The sequence below is a fragment of the Oryza sativa genome, chromosome 10 (genome assembly GCF_034140825.1).
Source record: "Oryza sativa Japonica Group chromosome 10, ASM3414082v1".
Lineage (NCBI taxonomy): Eukaryota > Viridiplantae > Streptophyta > Magnoliopsida > Poales > Poaceae > Oryza > Oryza sativa.
Window position 1 is genome coordinate 6,075,539 of NC_089044.1, and position 18,977 is coordinate 6,094,515.

Below are 18,977 nucleotides of genomic sequence, written 5' to 3' on the forward strand. Positions count from 1 at the left end.
CTATCATTTCTTTACTAAGTTATTGTAACTAAGTAGTAGATCGTCAGCCTTCACTTGTCACTGATAGAATTTAATGGATTCCCTAGGGAGTTCCATTGATCCCATGGCCCACCTTCGAACATGTAGTTACCGAGCTGTTCCATATCATTCAGGTACAGCTCGACCTTTTTCTTCTTGACACAGGGGTCGTGCCGCTGCAGCAGACCTCGGTAGGAGGGCAGCAGAGCCAGTGCGTGGCTCAATTTTCTGTTTTTTTGAAAGGTAGCGTATCTTGCAAAATAGACTATAAGTTTGTGGTAATCGGAGTCCTGACGAATTTCCGGTTATCGAATTAATGTGGGCCACTCGATCTTTGTTAGGCTCCCTCTATTTAACCAACAGAAAAAAAAGAAAGGAAAAAAAAGAACAGATCGATACTTGAAGCCCTAGCCGCCATTGTTGCCATTCTTGCGGACGCCGCCGCCGCTTCTGCATCGCCACCACCGCCCCGACCGTTGCCGGTTGCTGCAGCCATCATCCTCCGTCGTCATCGGTGGTTCCTTTCTATTCTGCTCATTCCGGTGAGCTTCAATCTGATTTGTTGCCGCTTTGTGATTTGCTCGCTACTGCTGCTACCAACGTTCCTTGCTGCTGCTGCTAGGTGGTCTGCTGCTGCTGCTTCTTCTACAACGTTTAGAGAATGGAAGAGCAAAGCAGAGAAGGAACAAGGAGGACAGGAAAAATAATAGGAGAAATTGGGGAATTTGGTGGATATTTCTAAATTCATTGTTCTTCTTATAAACTAGTACTGCTAGGTAATTCGTTTTAGCCCCTGGTTGTTTCTAATTTATATAGAAGACGATCCGTTTCCGGTAGATCGAATTTATTTTTTATCGGCCGCTAGGCTGAAACCGTATTTTCAAATCTGATAATTACTCATAGAGATTCAAGTTTGGTGACCTAAATAAGATTTGTAGTTTTTGCTGTTATCTTTTCAACACCTCTGGTTTCGTTTGATTCTGATAAACGGTTCAGGAAAAACACTAGAAACAGTGCTGCTGACCGGGTCCGAAACCGGTATAGTTTATCGTTTTGCCTTCGAAATCATGTAATCAAGAAAGCTGATTTTGCTTGGGGGCAAGAAATTAATGCGCTTATGAAGAAATCAATAGAAGATGAACGGCGATGGATACAACATCACATCATGTTTTATTGCATCATGTGTTTTCTAGTTCCACATTGTACTTGCTGAGTATTTTTGTACTTAGTCTTGTGTTTTATCTAGTTTTTAGGTACGCATTGAGACCGACATGCATGGGTGGGAAGTAGCATCCTTATATACACATTTATCTGCACACTATGAAACTATATTGCCTAGGTCCATAATGATACTTAAACTATATCATGGTTCGGTCTTGTAATAATATTTTAGATAGCTTTTAGTTTCTTTCCATGGGTTATATGGATGGATCACACTATGGGAATGATATTATTACTAGTTCAATTTATAACTGTTTGTCGTGGAATTTTGAAAGTTAGTGGTTTTGAGTGTATTTTAGTGTGGCACTCCAAGTACGTGGCTATGGGATCAATAAACTCCCTAGGGAATCCATTGAATTCTATTAGTGACAAGTGTAGGCCGACAATCTACTACTTAGTTACAATAACTAAGTAAAAAAATTATAGGGGGCATTTGCCCCCACGCGGTGTTGAATTGACCGGAGGCCAAGGCCAAGTATACTCTTGATTTTCCGTGCTTTGAGCCAGTAGCGGATAAGGCATATGAATATTGCAAAGATAAACATCGCAACCATCTTGAAGTGCATATGTGCTGAGAAATGGGTCCAGGTGATATTACGAAATTCGGTTGTGAAACTGATAATTTTACGATGAATAGAAGGTTATAGATGTAGTGACTAATTTAATCTTCCATTTATGATAAGTATAATACTCACAACATGCCAATAAAGCAAACAAAAGGAGGATGTTAAGTCCAAAGTACATACACGTACACATGTAACCCGCTTATAGACAAACAACCCTCTAATCTAAATAGACTACACTACTAAATAAATAATAATATACAAAAATACAGCGTGCTCCACAGACCGCATATGAAACATACACAGAAACCTTAATTCCTACACCCAAACAAGCGAAAACAGATACTTTGATTTCAATCAAGTAATAGTAGATAAAAGCAGCAAGAACAGTTAAAGCTAATGACATAGAAACTGCTACGACACATTAGCACATGAAGAATCAACCTCGGAAGCAAGGGTAGAGCCGACAGCTCTCCATCGGCTTTGAGCTGGAAGCGTACAAAGCAGATAAAAATCCCAGAGGTGAACATTGCAAGCACAAAAAAGTGTTCAAGATGCGCTACCTTTTGAAAAACAGAAATTTAAGCCACACACTGGCTCTGCTGCCCTCCTACCGATGTCTGCTGAAGTGGTACGGCCCCCGTGCCAAGAAGAAAAATACCGATGTTTAAACTTGACGTGTATACTCTTTTATGAAGTCAGCATCCCATGCTGTAGCCTTAGTGATCCAGATTGTCAGGTCTGTAGAGGCACAAATTTATTTGTAACTGGTTGATTTCTACTCGGGTTTGCTTCTCGCTTTTGATATTTGGCAAGTATACTTGCAACGATACTAAGAGGCATGTTTAGTCTGCATACCAATGGGCACCATACCACCATAGATAATATCAGTTCATTAATATGCTACAGTCACATACGAGTATTTTCTAACCAAAATTAGTCAAATTCTTAATCACATCGTTAACCCGTAACCGTGAAAGCTGCCTTATAGTATGATATCAGCAGGTATATATATTGTATACTTTATTTGCTAGATCTTATATTGTATAAAAAATATGATTAACCCATCCAAAAGTTACATTGTAGTTATACTATAGTTACACTATAATTACATAGTAATTACAATGTAAGTACAATGTAAGTACACTGTAACTATAGTGTAATTATAGCGTAACTCTAACATAAACTTTATTTTGTCTGTACAACAAATACATATTACAATATAGTTGGTTGTAAGCACTAAAGAATTGAGAAAAAAACATAATCACTAAATCCACAATTTCCTGCCCTAATTCGACATGAAAAAATAGAACATCAAATCATCAAACAAAACTAACTTGCATCTGTTCATATTTTTGCCCGTACTCATCAGTTTGTTTGTATTGTTCATTTGTTCATTGTGTGCCCGATAAAGATACTGCTAGGTGGTGCCGTGGTGGTAAGGGATAAATCACAACTGTCAAATTAAATCATGCCCAAGTGATCCGCCGGAATCAAATTCGAGTGATTTGAGGCAAAAAAAAAAAACGGTCGTAAGAAGTATAGCAAAATCGGCAAAGAAGTGGGTGTGTTGTAGATGGTTATATTTGGTCCACTGCTTTCAAGATTGTCTTTCTAAATAGAGATTCAGATGGGATCCATATTCAACATTTTCATAAATTTGTTTGGTAACGTGGATTCCACATGCATGCTGACTAGTATAGCAAAGTAAAGCTTATGCTGACTAGTCACGCTCACGCATCCTCCTCTTCTATCCATTGTCCATCAGCAAGAACTTCCTCCCATGGAACGGCCGGAGTGAGGAGACCTTGACAAACTTAATTTGCTTTGTTTACATGTAACTCACGCCATGATTTTCCTAGCAAGTAAGAGACGTACACGTAAGTCCGAATTGTCATATATATGTTACAACAATTATGCGACATGCATGAAAATGCACATAAAACATCAGCTACTGCTGGCCACTAACGATGATGGGCGGCAACTCGTGCACCCAAAATATTACTCAGTACTCCCTCCGTTTCATTTTATTTGACACCGTTGACTTTTTATTTTATGTTTGACCGTTCGTCTTATAGTTTTTTGTGAAATATGTAAAATTATACGTATGCATAAAAGTATATTTAATAATGAATCAAATGATATGAAAAAAATTAATAATTATTTAAATTTTTTAAATAAGACGAGCGGTTAAATATGTGCTAAAAAGTCAACGATGTCAGATAAAACGAAACGGAGGGAGTAACATTTCAACTCAGCTCCAGCAAGTACCTGCGATCCACATAGATCAAGGCGACGTGCCACGCTGATGCAAGCAAGCAAGCAAGCAACTACCTTGATTTCAGTTTTGCAGTTATTATATCTCCTTTTACTGATGAACCTGGCGTGTAGGAGCATGCCAGCTTTGATCGCGACTAGCGAGCTGAGGTCTATATTATGCCCGGTACGTTACACAGCAGCCTACGTCATCTAGCCATGGATCAGTACACCTCAACCCCAATCGCGTCAATCCAATTCGGGGATCAGAGCAGCGCCGCCGGAGCCATAGCCAACACTGGCATGTCCGTGGCCCAAGGAATAACTCGCAGCATCGGACCATCCAAAGCTATGTGGATCTGCACAGGTATAGCTCATAGGCTATCTTCTTCGTCCCGTCAGACGGTTTCTGAAGAAGAAGCTTCATATCTAAAATGGAGCATTGGCTGCTCCTTCTCCCGGTCTTCATCTCTGAGCCAGCACCGCCCACCGGCTCCGTCGTCGACATCGCCGCCCGCGTCTGCCTCGACGTCCGCGCTGTTGACTGATCCATGGGTCTCGTGGGTGTAGGGGGGACTCGAGTCCCCCTGCACCCACATTGGATCCGCCCCTGATTTTATATATATATATATATATATATATATATATATATATATATATATATATATATATATATATATATATATATATATATATATATATATATATATATATATATATCATTTATGGTGAAAAAATTCAAGGGGGTACTCCGGGGGGTATCCATAGGTCTCGTGGGTGTAGGGGGACTCGAGTCCCCCTGCACCCACATTGGATCCGCCCCTGATTATATATATATAGGTAAATTAACTGGTGCTATATGGAGTATGGGCTCCAAGACTCAAATTGAGTATGTACCCAATTTGAATGAGTATGAATTTTTTGAAAATGTTTAGGTATGAACATTAACTTCTTTACTAGCAAGTTCATTGAACTGAGTTTGAACTTTTTTTGTTTGATTTTGGTTCTAGGTATATCTATACCATATTAAAAAGACTCTAAGCGTGGTGTCCGTTCCCACCGAAGCGGCGAAGCTGCTCACCAATAAAAGCGCCTCCCCTTCTCTCTCGCTCTGTCTCCTCTTCGTCTTTCTCGCCTCACCGTGCGCGCAAGCTCTCTCTCTCTCTCGCCTCATCGAAGCGCCGCCGCCCCTCCCTTGCTGCCGCGCCGGCCACCGCCGCCGCCGCTGCCGCGCCGGCCCTCCCGCGCAGCTGCTACCTCGCCGCGCAAGCTCTCTCTCTCTCTCTCTCTCTCTCGCCTCATCGTAGCGTCGCCGCCCCTCCCTTGCTGCCGCGCCAGCCATCCCCCGCCGCTGCTGCCGCGCCGGCCATCCCGCGCTGCTTCTTCCGCGCCGTCGCGCCGGCCCTCCGCCGCCGCCGCCGCCCCTCTCCCGCGAAGAATCCGTGCCGCCCAAAGCCGCCTCCGCCGCCCCTCTGCCGTGAAGGAGAGCCTCCCCAGGGCGCCATCGCCGCCGCCCCAAGGCGCCGGTTGTCTCTCCGTCTCTCTCGTGCAAGCCGCTGCCGCTGCCCGACTCCCGCGAAGAAGCAGAGCCGCCCCAAGGCGCCGTCGCCGCCGCCCCAAGCCGCCGGTTCTCTCTCTGTTTCTACTGTGCAAGCAAATCAACTAATTATTCACTAATCACTAACTGATTAATATTGTGGAGGGGCATTTATGAGTATATCACAAGCTAACTCCATGTCCCACAATGATCAGAGAAATATGTGCAGCCAGCTACTATATGTGGTCATGCATAGTACACATTTGTTTGTATCCTTTGACAATCAGATAGATGTGGTCATACATAGTACACATTTGCTTGTATCCTTTGATCAGATAGCTGAATGAGACAAGCTAGCCTTTACTATCATTTGACCTGTCATCTGTTGATCAAATGAAAATTTGAAAAACAAAATGATTTAAATTGATGTTTGTTCTTCCCATTTTTAAGGATATATAGTCATTTAACATGAGCTCATTTTTACTGTTTTTAAGGATATACAGTCATTTAACATGAGCTCATTTTTACTGTTGACTGCCCAATAGAATATAATTGTTGGGTGTGGACTGAAAGAATGTTGGAGTTGGACAAACATAATAAGAATTGTTAGCTGCAACTTGTGGCTAATGTAATACTGCAGGCCAGGCTACTTCTTTCTTATATGCTAACATATTACTTTCACCTTTCAGTAATGACACGTCCTCCTACCAAACACTCTTGTAAAGGAAAACAAGGTGCTTTGCGCCCTCCAAATTATTTATAACAGTACATTTGCATGAGTATTAAATATTTGTAACAATACATTTTATATGAGTATTGAATACATCCCCACGCTCATGGTGGTGGTAACGAATTGTTTTGGCAGTGGAGAATAAATCCAACAGAACAAAAGGAAGTACCTTTACATCGGTTCACGTTTTGGACCAGGGAGAAAGCTCAAATGGTATCGACCTAAAACTATAAGCATTCTTTTTTTACATAACACAGTACACAAATAAAATTATTCAATGAATCTATTTTAGCACGGGAACATTCTCGTCACGTGGCTCGCTATGCTAGCCTTACACCGGAACAAAGGCAAGCAAAGTTAGATCGTCAAAGAGCAAAGCGACAAAATGCAACACCAAGTGAGAGGCAAAAAGAAAGTGCCCGCCGAAAAGCTCATAGGCAACGTTTGACACCTGATGAGAGGCAAGAGTTGAATGCCCGTAGAAGATCAGCTAGGCAAAGTTTACCGCCTAATGAGAGGCAAGCATTGCTAGATCGACGGAATACAAGCGATGCAGCTAGACGGGATACACCATGTCTTGAATCCATCGCGATGGAATGCCCGAATTTTGGTGCTTCATCCGCGGTAAATCCATCATCTTCACACAACCTTAATGGTGCAGAGTCCACACCACAATCATTTCTTATGGATGATGGTAATATTCGCTTTCTTATTACTTTTATAAAAATATAGAATAGATGTGCATGTACCTTACTCTCACAAGTGGCAGTTACGATGGAAACTACCCATGAAGATGACATAAATGATGAGTGCCACATGTTTGCTGGTGAAGGTATTTTTGGCAGAGCTCTCCTTCTTTTCTATATCATGTAGAGCGTAGTGTGACTCAAAACTAAATCCATCCAGATATGGACTTTGATGACGATGACGATGACGAGTACTATATGTTTGCTGGTGGAGGTATTTTTGGCATAGTTCTCTTCTTTCCATATCTTGTAGTGCATATTGTGACTCCTTAAACCAAATCCCTACAGATGGGGAAGATGAGGAGGACATAGACTTAAATGAAATAGAACATGACTCAGTTGAACATGATCCCTACGACCATGTGTACAGTAACATACCTCGTAACACACATGTCTTGAAGCCCACAGCAAATTGCAAGCATTGTGGTGCTAAGAAGTTCCAGTATGAGACAAACGGGTTTTGTTGCCGGGGCGGAAAGATCAAACTGTCTAATTTGGAAACACCCCCTGAACTAATGAGGCTCTGGTCAAGCATGGATTCTGATGCGACACATTTTCGAGACAACATAAGATTCTTCAATGGACATTTTTCTTTCACCACCCTTGGTGTGAGCCTTGATGAGCGCTACACCAATATGAGGTCAGGCGTCTACACATTTCGAGCCCACGGCCAGATATACCACAACATACACTCTTTTGGGCAGCGAGATAATGCCCCAGAACATCTTGAGCTATACTTCTATGATGACGATCCAAGTCTAAATCATCGGTTTCGTCGCTCCCCTAGCCTTGACCAAGAAGTTGTTAGAAGACTTGTTGAAGTCCTTCATGGCAACCCCTACTCCCAAACCTTCAGAAGTCTAGCGCAAGCTGATGACCTTGAGGAATATCGTGTCACACTAAATCTTGATAATCGTTTGGACCAGAGGCAGTATAATGTGCCGGTGACTTCGGAAGTGGCTGCCGTGTGGGTAGAGGGGAATGAACTGCGTACACATTTCGAACGTAGTGTTGTGCTATATGGGAACAACAATACCAAGTACAACATCCAGTCATATTACGGATGCTACGACCCACTGTCATACCCTCTCTTCTTTCCGAAAGGCGAGCTCGGATGGCACCCAGAAATCCCAAAAGTAGGTGTGTCCATAGATGATGTAATTGCATCTCGTGGAAATAATCATGCTGACTCAGGTTATCATTTCCATCCATGTATTGCTAGCTCATCCTTTTTTATGTGATGGTTTACTTCCTTAGCTCTTACGATATTTTTGCTCTCATTCTTTGTGCAGATTCAAATAGCAGACTATGTGTCTCCGTTAGAGACTACTATTGCTACAAATTCCAAATGCGTCGTGGTATATTCAATCCACTATTGTATGGGAAGCGCTTGTTCCAACAATTTGCAGTTGATATGTACATCAAAGTAGAAAGCACTCGACTAGACTTCATAAGGCGTCACCAGGTAGAGATAAGGGCTGACCTATACAAAGGTGTGGTTGATAGCATTCATGCTGGAGAGAGCCGTGCAAGCCAGGTAGGCAAACGTACTGTGCTCCCAGCATCATTCATTGGGGGCAATCGGGACATGAAGCGTCGGTATATGGACTCTATGGCATTAGTGCAAAAATATGGGAAGCCGGACATTTTTTTGACAATGACATGCAACCCTAACTGGGAAGAGATAATAGGTAACCTTGAGCCTGGGCAGACACCCCAAGATAGGCCTGATCTCATAGTGCGCGTGTTTCGAGCGAAACTAGAGGACCTCAAGAAACAATTACTTGAGAAGCATATCCTTGGCAAAGTGATTGCTTATGCGTATGTGGTTGAGTTCCAAAAGAGGGGTCTTCCACATGCACATTTCCTTTTGATCATGGACGGAAAATACAAGCTCACTTCTCCCGAGCAATATGATTGTATCATTTCCGCTGAACTTCCAAACAAGCATAAGTATCCAGAGTTGTACGAGATGGTCGTCAAGCATATGATGCATGGCCCATGTGGGACTCTAAATCGTAAAAATGTGTGCATGCAAGACGGTTCATGCAAAAACCGCTATCCTCGAGCTTTCAACGCGGTTACCATAAATGGCAAGGACTCCTACCCTGTGTACAGGAGACGCGATAACAAGCGATGTGCTAAGGTTCGAAAGCAGATGCTGGACAACAGGTGGGTAGTGCCCTACAATCCTTACCTCCTAAGGATGTACAATTGCCACATCAATGTGGAGGTTTGCTCCAGCATCAAGGCTGTGAAATACCTATTCAAGTACATTTATAAGGGGCATGATCGAGCATCTGTCACCCTAGGCGAGGCCGATAGCAATGGCAACATTGATGAGATTCAACAATATAGAGATGCAAGGTGGGTCACCCCACCAGAAGCACTATGGCGTATATATAGCTTTGACCTTAGTAAGGTACATCCGCCTGTGAAACAGCTACAACTGCATCTTCCAAACATGCACATGGTCTCATTTCGTGCGGGGCAAGATCTCCATGATGTCGTAGAGAGAAATGGCGTCGAGAAGAGTATGCTAACTGAGTATTTTGAGGCAAATAAAGTTAACGAAGATGCTCGAGGAATCCTCTACAAGGATTTTCCAGAGGCATTTACTTGGCAAGCTGGCCCAAAAGTATGGCAACGGAGGAAACGGCGAATCACTCAAATTGGGAGAATCGTGACAGCTCATCCTGCAGAGGGGGAGCGGTACTACCTTAGGGTGCTGCTAACCCATGTGACTGGCGCCACCTCCTTTGAACACCTTAGGACAGTGGATGGTGAAGTCTGCTCGTCCTTTCGTGAAGCTGCAGAAAAAAGGGGTCTTATCGAGGCAGACAACACATTAGATGAGTGCCTTACTGAGGCTGAGGTGTTCCAAATGCCATCATCGCTACGGAGGCTCTTTGCCACGATATTGGTCTTTTGTGAGCCAAGTGACGTACTTGGTCTATGGAACAAGCACTTGGAGGGAATGTTGGATGACTATCGTCGTTCTCACACGTGCCCACGTACAATTGAGCAGATGGTGCTTTTGGACATTAGAAATATGCTCCAGTCGATGGGAAAAGAAATAACGTCGTTTCCTCTACCCGAAATTGATGAGTCATACGACACTTCAGGCAGCGAGCCTAGAGAGATCTTTGAGGAGTCTACAATCGAGGTGGATCATGGGCACATGGATTTGTCAAGTTCACTCAACCCTGAGCAAAGATGTGCTTATGATGAGATATTATCCGCTATTGAGGGCGGACAAGGAGGTCTCTTCTTCGTAGATGGCCCTGGAGGTACTGGAAAGACTTTTTTATACAAGGCTCTACTTGCTACTATTCGTGGTCAGGGAAAGATAGCCGTTGCAACTGCGACGTCTGGTGTAGCTGCTTCCATCATGCCTGGCGGTAGGACTGCCCACTCAAGATTCAAGATCCCACTGAACATTGATGATGGAGGGGTATGCAGTTTCACAAAGCAGAGTGGGACAGCTAAACTTCTCCAGAGAGCTTCCCTAATTATATGGGACGAAGCTTCTATGACAAAACGGCAAGCAGTCGAGGCCCTAGATAGAAGCATGCGCGACATCATGGACCGTCCTGACGTGCCATTTGGGGGGAAGACAGTTGTGTTCGGTGGAGACTTTAGACAGGTACTCCCTGTTGTTCGGAAGGGAACGAGACCTCAGATAACCGATGCAACACTACGTAAGTCCTACCTTTGGGATTGTATGCGCCAACTAAGGTTGGTTACAAATATGAGAGCGCAAAATGACCGATGGTTTGCCGAATTTCTTCTTCGTGTTGGCAATGGCATAGAGGAGGCATGTGATGATGGTTACATACGGCTTCCAGATGAGATATGTGTGCCATGCACCGGGAATGATGACGACCTCAACAATTTAATAGATAATGTGTTTCCGATGCTTGATGCTAATCTAGCCGACCCAAACTATATCACATCTCGGGCCATCTTGTCAACACGAAATGAGTATGTTGATCAAATAAACATGAAGATGATCGATCGTTTTCGAGGGGAGGAAATGTTATACCACAGCTTCGATCGTGCCGAGGATGATCCTCACAACTACTATCCTCCTGAATTCTTAAATTCGTTGACCCCTAATGGATTGCCTCCGCACATACTAAAGCTTAAGATCAATTGCCCCGTTATACTTCTAAGGAATATTGATCCTGCCAACGGACTCTGTAATGGGACGAGGTTGGTGGTTCGAGGATTCCAGAGAAACACTATCGACGCTGAGATAGTGCTTGGTCAACATGCTGGGAAGAGGGTGTTCCTTCCTAGGATACCCCTATGCCCCTCCGACGATGAGATGTTCCCATTTCGTTTTAAGAGAAAGCAATTTCCGGTCAGACTTAGCTTTGCCATGACCATTAACAAGGCGCAAGGCCAGACCATTCCAAATGTTGGCGTGTACCTCCCTGACCCGGTGTTCTCTCATGGTCAGTTGTATGTTGCATTGTCTAGAGCAACAGCAAGAATGAACATTAAGATCCTCGCGGTACAAAGCAAGGACAAGAGCCATCGTTCCATGTCTCGTGGGACGTACACGAGGAACATTGTATATAGAGAGGTTCTCACGTCATAGAGGTACTGATTTCTGAGCTAGCACCACTGTAGTATGTTGGTTTGAACAGCAATCCTCTGAGCTAGCATGCAAGTAGCTAGCTTTTGTCATACCAGCACTATATTTATGTGCTGATGTTTGTTTTTACCTAATTTCAGATGTAAGATATGTATTAGCACTTAGCTTTCTACGCACTTATGATTTCCTGTAACATAATCACATAATTTGTATTATTCTAGAAATATCAGTTGAATTCATAGCACTATGGAAATGTTTGTGTCATGCGATGGTTTCATTTGTGAAGTGGTTCACAATTTATGTCTAACCGGTTGAGCAGCCCATGATATGGCCAGTGAGAAAAACAACCGGGAACCATCTCGAATTACCCCTCCCCACCTGACCTACTCAAACTAGCATGACCAGTCCACCCGTTCTATCCAAAGCCACCTTGGAAACACCACAAGAGGGATGGTATGACATTGAAGACACGCACCAACCACAGGACGATTCGAAATGAACCCTGCAGATCCAGAATCCCAGAAAATCCAGACTCGCCCCTTCCCAAGCAATGTTAATGGGAACCCAGCTGATGGGATACAGGAACCACCGACAAAATAGTGCCTATAAAAGGAACCTAAGGCAACTTCAAAAAGGGCACACCCCCCTCTTGAACTAAGCCAGTCAAAAAAACCTTAGCCCATGGAAAACCCTAATGGGTATGCCCAACAGTTGAAGTACCTACTCCAGCAAGTAGGGTACTTCCAGGAGCCGGTCTATTGTTGTGAGCGGATCACCCAAGGATCCTTGGAGATCTGGAAGGTGAAAATCTTCCTCCGCTACCAGGGAGATGGAGAAGAAGTGCTCACTTTCCAGATTCGCCATCCCCGGATCACCCTTGCAGCTGCCATTCGGGATGTGTTCCGTGAAGCCCTCCTACGGCTTTGCGGGATAAGCATTCCCTTGGATGTAGCCAACAGCTTTGGCATGCACCCGTACCGCGAAGAAGACGACAGCCGGTGCCGCCTCCGCCTGACTGGAGAGCCTGAAGGGAGCAGATGCACCCTTCTCTCCGAGCTAGCCCACACCACCGAGAATGCCTACGAGCAAGCTCTTGAAGAACTTGATGAACTTCGGGATCGATATGCCGATCTGGAATCCCGCTATCGGCGCCTAGCTCAAGAGCACACAACCTTACTTCTCTGCAAGGTGTTCACGATAGCCCGCTACATCGAGAGCGGGAGGATGGGCAGGATCCGTCGGAAGCGTCCGTTGGAAGTTGATCCCCTCTCGCCCCCACCATCTCCATGAGAAGGGATGTGCATAGGCCCTGTTTGGCACTACCCAATCCAGTATTAGTAGTTCCCTTCCCCTTTCTAGAGATGTATTACCTGGTACCTTGTTGTAAAAGAAAATTGAATATGGAGTAATGCAATCTCTTGCCCCCATGACTTAGTGGTTCAGAAATGGTTGTCCATAATCACCCTTACGCCGAAGTGCCCTTCTAACATTAAATCATTTATCGAGTAAGAATGGATTATCCCGCCGAATAAAGAGGATGCCAAACCTAAAAGCGCCTAAGAATGTTGAGAAAAAACTAGAAATCCCACATTCACAGGCAACACAAATCAGGCACATGTGTAGAAAGATTAAAGTAGAGATTATGCAAGTTGATACATAAGGGATACATGCCAAGACTTGGCAACCATTTCATAAATTATCTACTCCAGTAGCGCTTTAAGAGTAGAAACAAAAACAATCGGTGCCAACACAATGAAGAGACAAACTGCCTCGCATAAGTAATCAGAGTGGCCATCATCGATCAGATCTCGCCACCATTTCCAGAGCAAGACCAGCGGGCGAACCATCCAAGCTAAGATGGTGAAGATGGTTGCCCCGACAAATCGCATACTGGAGCACACCCAGCGCAAAACAATGGCCACCCCTGCCAGGAAGGTTTCCCCTCGACAGGAACGCTTAGGCACAACCGCTCCAGCGCCCTCGCCAACGGCAGCGCCACCCGTCACTTGCACCGGTGGAATAGCTCGCCGCTGCACCTCGATCTCCGCCACCTTCGGCCCCGACCGCCGGCGAAGTAAGCCCCCGCCAGCCCTCCTCTCCATTTTCCCCTCTCCTCTCTCTTGCCCACGTGCTCGACAAAAGCAGGCCAAAGTAACCACACCCGGACCCCCCTCCTCTCCCCTATAAATACGTGCTCAATGAGACGCGTACCCGAGTGCACGAGGCAATAGTAAGTATGTGTATAAACCAGTGCAATGGCTAAGTAACCGCTCTCAACCTTGTTTATTGCCATGGATAACTGTTATAACCACCGAATGCAACCATTATTGGACCACATTGAACAATATCTAGACCTATCAACTCCAGTATCGACGCCAAATAAACACCTAAGATCTTCCACAGAAACAGAAGCTACACCTGAGTTCAAAAATTTTAAGCGCCAAACAGTGGACCCTCGTGATAGCCAGCAAAGAAGTGCTAAGGACACCAAAACCATCGGCCAGTGCTAAAGTGAGAAGTCATTGCGTACAGTCCCGAAGATTACCCCCACATTGCTGTACAACTCTCTGTACGATATAAGATTAATTAAAATTTAAAATAAAAAATAAAATATATTTCCAAAATTAGAAAAAGAAGAGTTCAAATAAAAATGCAATTAGAAATAAATAAAATTCTGAATTAAAATTAAGTAATAATGGAAGAAGAGTCCATATAGAACCCACTACAACATTAATTAAAATTCAAAATTGCAAATATAATAAATTCCAAATTTAAAATTTAAAATTGAGAGCCTATAATTGAACTGAATTGTATACGTACAAATATAGTGATATCACTCCATTACAAAACTTATATTTATCATCGATTGCCACACCCATTTAATAAAAAGAAACTTAAAATCTCCTCCTTATCCCTTCCCAGAGTCTATCATCCACCGTCCTCTACGACTACAAATCGCGCTAAAAAAAAAAGAAAACGAAAAACAAGGGCCACCGAAAAAAATCGCCAGCCCCAGCGCATCTTCTCCTTATCCCCCGGCCGCCACGCCTCAGCGCTTCTTCTCCTCCTCCCCCGGCCAGCGCCGCCGTTCCACTTCCTCCGGCCGGCGCCCCCTTCCTCCTTCCCCGGCCAGCACGCGTTTCCCAGCCGACGCCCCTCCCTCTTCCGTGGGCTTGCAGGATTTGGATGAGGGAGATCTCGGAGGCGATGGCCCGGTCGAGCAAGGGCGACAGCGGGGCCAGCAGCGCGCTCCCCCTACCGAGCCGACGTCGTTCCCTCCGCCCCTCCTCCCGTCCTCCGCCCGTCGCTTCCTTTGCTGTCGGCGGCTGCCAGTGGGGCGGAGCGGTGGCGGACAAGGGCGACGTGGAGGCGCAGGGCTCGGAGCGGCGGCGGATTGTGGGGACCACGTCGCAGCGGAGCACTCGTGCACCAATCGAATCCAGAGGCCATGTCGTCGTACTGTGAAGGACCTCACAAGTCACATTGGTAGTACTTGCCTGCAACAGGATCCATGAGCGTACAAGTCCTCTACGGAGTACTACATCACTCTCTGAATCCAAGGTAAGATCAGTCTCATCCATTCCAGTGCACGCTCCATTCAATCCCCCATCTCTAACAATTTACCCCACACCCTCCGTTGATTGGAAATCTAGCAGGTGTCTGATTCGCTGCATTCAATCCCCCTCTCTAACCACACACACTCCTTTGATTGGAAATGTAGCAGGTCTGATTGGAGAAGAGTGGTCTACACGGCATGTCTCTCCCTCTCTTAAGACTTGATAGATGATACTACCAAGGAGTACTGCTGGCTGGTATGACAGGAGCACGGGTTAGGGCAGTAGACCTCTCTCTTCATGGGGAAAGCACAAAATCGACCTATTATTTGGTCACAATCTGGGAGAAGAGGATGGCGGGCTTGGATTCTTGGCGGGTGGAGTTCAAAACTTCAAATATTCAAATATTTTCGGCTACAACTATATATATTATTTGCTTGGCACACTGCATTAGCTGCCTCCTAGGCTCACTGTCATCTTGTTCTATAGCTCATTCGAGGTACAACTCAAAAACCCCTTTTCATGTTCAGATGTAGTGGCTGTAGTAGGTGTAATGCTCCCCCTTTTCATGTTCATATGTAGTAGTTGTAGTAGGTGTAATGCTGTAGTTTAGGTAATGGCAGTGCTGTAATTTAGATGAGTATAATGCTTTTTAGATTTCGTTCACTTCACCGTTTCAAAAGTTTTAGTTTGCAGGGATTTCTTGAATTTCAGCCTGAATTGCACTTGATTTGATGATCATGAGCCTATTGCAAAACAGTTAAGAGAACTTCATGAACGTACAGTAGTTTACATTATTTAATCAATGGCATTCTGCTTGATCCTATAAGTTTCCAATTCCTTGCTACAAATGGTTAAGTTATATGCCTCTGTATAATCCTTATCGTTTGCTGTAGCAACACATCTTTGTTGGTTTTCAGAACATTTATTTTTTGCCATTTAGGATGGGGTCGTTGAAGCGTAAAAGAGTAGAAGCACTACCTGTTCCAACATTCAGTGACGTACATCCTAGGGGCAGTTGGAGTCTAGGTGTTCGAGTATACCATAAGTACCATGTTGAGAGATTTGCTCCTAGCAGGAAGAGGCTCAACTTGGTTCTATTGGATGAGCAGGTCATGGTCTTGTATATATTTTGAGCTTTGATATGTTACAGTGCAATGATTTCTGTATGGCATTTGACTTTATCTATTATAAATAGGGCACAAAGATGGTAGCTATCATTTATGATGACCAAGTGGATCGTTTAGATCCCCTACTTCGAGAGGGTTCCGCATATTATGTGTCGAGGATGTCCATAGAGCCAGCTAGGATGATTTTGTATCAGTGGCTTGCAGACCATGCTTTTGTGTGTGTTTTCACACGTGATACTACTATTACTGAGATAGCAAACATGCATGAGAAGATATTACCATTACTCCCTCCGCTTATGCCACTTGATCAAGTTTTCGAGTTTACTTACCATAATGACATTTATGTTGGTAAGTAGTTCAACTAACCACCCAAACAAATATTAATTTGTGACAAATAGAAGTTCTATTAACACAATTTTCACATGTGCAGATGTTATTGGAATGGTCATCTTTGTAAGCTCTATAGGCTTTGTGGAAGGCTACAAGAAGAGGATCCCATATAGGAATATTCTTATAATTGATGGCAGGTATGCACATACTTTTTTTTTTTGGGGTACATGTCTTTTTGTTTCTACCTTAATTTCTTATCACTATTTGCATTTGACATGTTTATTTTTATGTAGTTTCAAACCTGTGATGTTAGTTATTAAGGATAAAATGCTTACCGACCATTTAACTAAATGGGCGAGATGCTCTAATGAGCAACCTATCATTGTAGCAACAATGCTTAGAGCAAAGCGTGAAGAAGGTAAGCTGATGTGTCCTTGTTAATTTTATGTTCATCGATCTTATGATCAACAAAATTATGTAATATAATTGTTGTACCTTTTATTTCAGACCATAGCCTGCACACTACATGCTTCAGTAGGGTGCAGTTTGATCCTAATGTTGCAGTTGCACGTGAATTAAGGAAGAGGTAAATAGATTTTTGACCAAAATATTTATTTTATTAACTATTTTCACTTATATAGGTTATTATGAATGGTTTTGCAGCCTCAGTATGGAGCTTACTGGGAAGTCTTCTCCATGATACATGAAGGGAGATGGGAAGTGCATCCGTATCTTTTGGGGATTATTTCTAGCTATATGCTTGCTGGAAGTATAAGATCCCGTTCGGTGGAAGCTATTTATAGCAATGATGCTTGCTAGAAGTAGGTGGTAATCTTGCTAGAAGTAGCATGTTTGCTAGATGATGGTCAATGCTCTGTTGCATTGGTGTTGTAACTGTATTATGGGACCATTTCGTGGTGACACATGTATGCCTCGCTGTAGCGGTTTACATGACATCTAGCTATTATTGTACGTTGCCCATGCTTTTGTGGACTTCAAGTAAGGAATATATTGCCATGCTTTGTTCTCTATTTTGGTATACATGTATTTTACTGTTCATGTTTATACTTTTTGATATTTCAGTAGATTTTCAAACTTTGCTCCTCTTGATACCCCTGGAATCCCTGGAATTATTATGTGTTGTTTTATTATATTTGTATCACAATATTTCACTGTATCTGTTGCTGAATATGTAAAGATCATTAGATCAGATGTAATTGTTGTTTATGCTAAAATAATATTTTCTGTTGCGATGAACTGATTATTTCTTATCATCTCGCTAAGATTTAAAGTTGCCCTAATTTTTTTCCCATTGCAACGCATGGGCATCCAACTAGTAACATCCAAACATATAATTGGCTAGGTATGTAATAATGAATTGTGAAATAAAGTTGAGTTTGAGTTATTTTGTTGTTAGGTATTGGTATGAATCAAATTCATATATCTAGGTATATACTCACAATTTAAATTTTCTTAAAAAATTGAGAGATTTTGTGTGTTTTATACCTTGGAGCCCGGGCAATATATATATATATATACATATATATATATACATATATATATATATACATATATATATATATACCATGGTGCCCGGGCACCATGGTTTCAAATGCTCAAAATCACTCAAATTTTTCAAAATTTTCAAATTATGAGTATATACCTAGTTATAAGAATTTGATTCATACATATACCTATCAATAAAACAACTCAAATTTAATTTTATTTCACAATTCATGATTACATACCTAACTAATTATATGTATGGATGCTATATACCGAGAATCAAAATCTAACAAAAACAAGTTCAAATTCAGTTCAAACTTGCTTTGAACTAGTTAGTAAAGTAGTTAATGTTAATACCTAAATAATTGAAAAGGTTTCATACTCATTTGATATAGGTATATACTCAATTTCAACAATGGTGCCCGGGCACTATGGAGCACCAAACAAATTTACTATATCTATATATATATATAGAGAGAGAGAGAACTATTGTATGGCGCTACAGGCGCCACGTATTAGATGGCGCCTGACACAATCAACCCCCTGCCCCACCCCCACACACATTCAATTTAAACAGACCACGTAGTTAATTTTTAACTCAACGACCCACCACCCCGCCACCCCCACACGAACTTGATCTGGTGCAAGCTACACAGTTAACTGTTAACTCAACCACCCACCCCCACGCGCAAGTTAAATTTTAACTCTGCAACCCACAACCCAACCTGTCCCCCACGCGCACTCGATCTGGTGCATACCACACAGTTAAATTTTAACTCAGCT

At 43.1% G+C, this 18,977-nt stretch overlaps 2 protein-coding genes across 2 annotated transcripts; both read left to right on the forward strand.

The window, feature by feature from the left end:
• The first annotated feature begins 7,099 nt into the window (after window positions 1-7,099).
• On the forward strand, window positions 7,100-12,964 carry LOC107279059 (uncharacterized). The gene is made up of 5 exons (XM_015758075.1): window positions 7,100-7,157; window positions 7,232-7,285; window positions 7,360-8,265; window positions 8,364-11,650; window positions 12,386-12,964. Exons 1-5 carry the CDS (start codon window positions 7,100-7,102, stop codon window positions 12,962-12,964), a joined length of 4,884 nt encoding a protein of 1,627 aa, XP_015613561.1.
• A 1,708-nt stretch (window positions 12,965-14,672) lies between these two features.
• LOC4348221 (replication protein A 70 kDa DNA-binding subunit B-like) lies at window positions 14,673-17,719 on the forward strand. Its single transcript, XM_066304930.1, has 8 exons — window positions 14,673-15,235; window positions 15,399-15,727; window positions 16,172-16,340; window positions 16,427-16,706; window positions 16,789-16,885; window positions 16,982-17,106; window positions 17,196-17,274; window positions 17,352-17,719. Exons 2-8 carry the CDS (start codon window positions 15,489-15,491, stop codon window positions 17,386-17,388), a joined length of 1,026 nt encoding a protein of 341 aa, XP_066161027.1. The 5' UTR covers window positions 14,673-15,235; window positions 15,399-15,488; the 3' UTR covers window positions 17,389-17,719.
• The last annotated feature ends 1,258 nt before the right edge of the window (window positions 17,720-18,977 follow it).

Coding starts and splice junctions, on each gene's coding strand:
- LOC107279059 (XM_015758075.1), top strand. CDS start 7,100: ATGGAAACTACCCATGAAGATGACATAAATGATGAGTGCCACATGTTT. Junction 7,286..7,359: donor CTATATGTTTGCTGGTGGAG/GTATTTTTGGCA, acceptor AAATCCCTACAG/ATGGGGAAGATGAGGAGGAC. Junction 11,651..12,385: donor GGACGTACACGAGGAACATT/GTATATAGAGAG, acceptor TATGCCCAACAG/TTGAAGTACCTACTCCAGCA.
- LOC4348221 (XM_066304930.1), top strand. CDS start 15,489: ATGACAGGAGCACGGGTTAGGGCAGTAGACCTCTCTCTTCATGGGGAA. Junction 16,886..16,981: donor ATTCTTATAATTGATGGCAG/GTATGCACATAC, acceptor ATTTTTATGTAG/TTTCAAACCTGTGATGTTAG. Junction 17,275..17,351: donor GCACGTGAATTAAGGAAGAG/GTAAATAGATTT, acceptor ATGGTTTTGCAG/CCTCAGTATGGAGCTTACTG.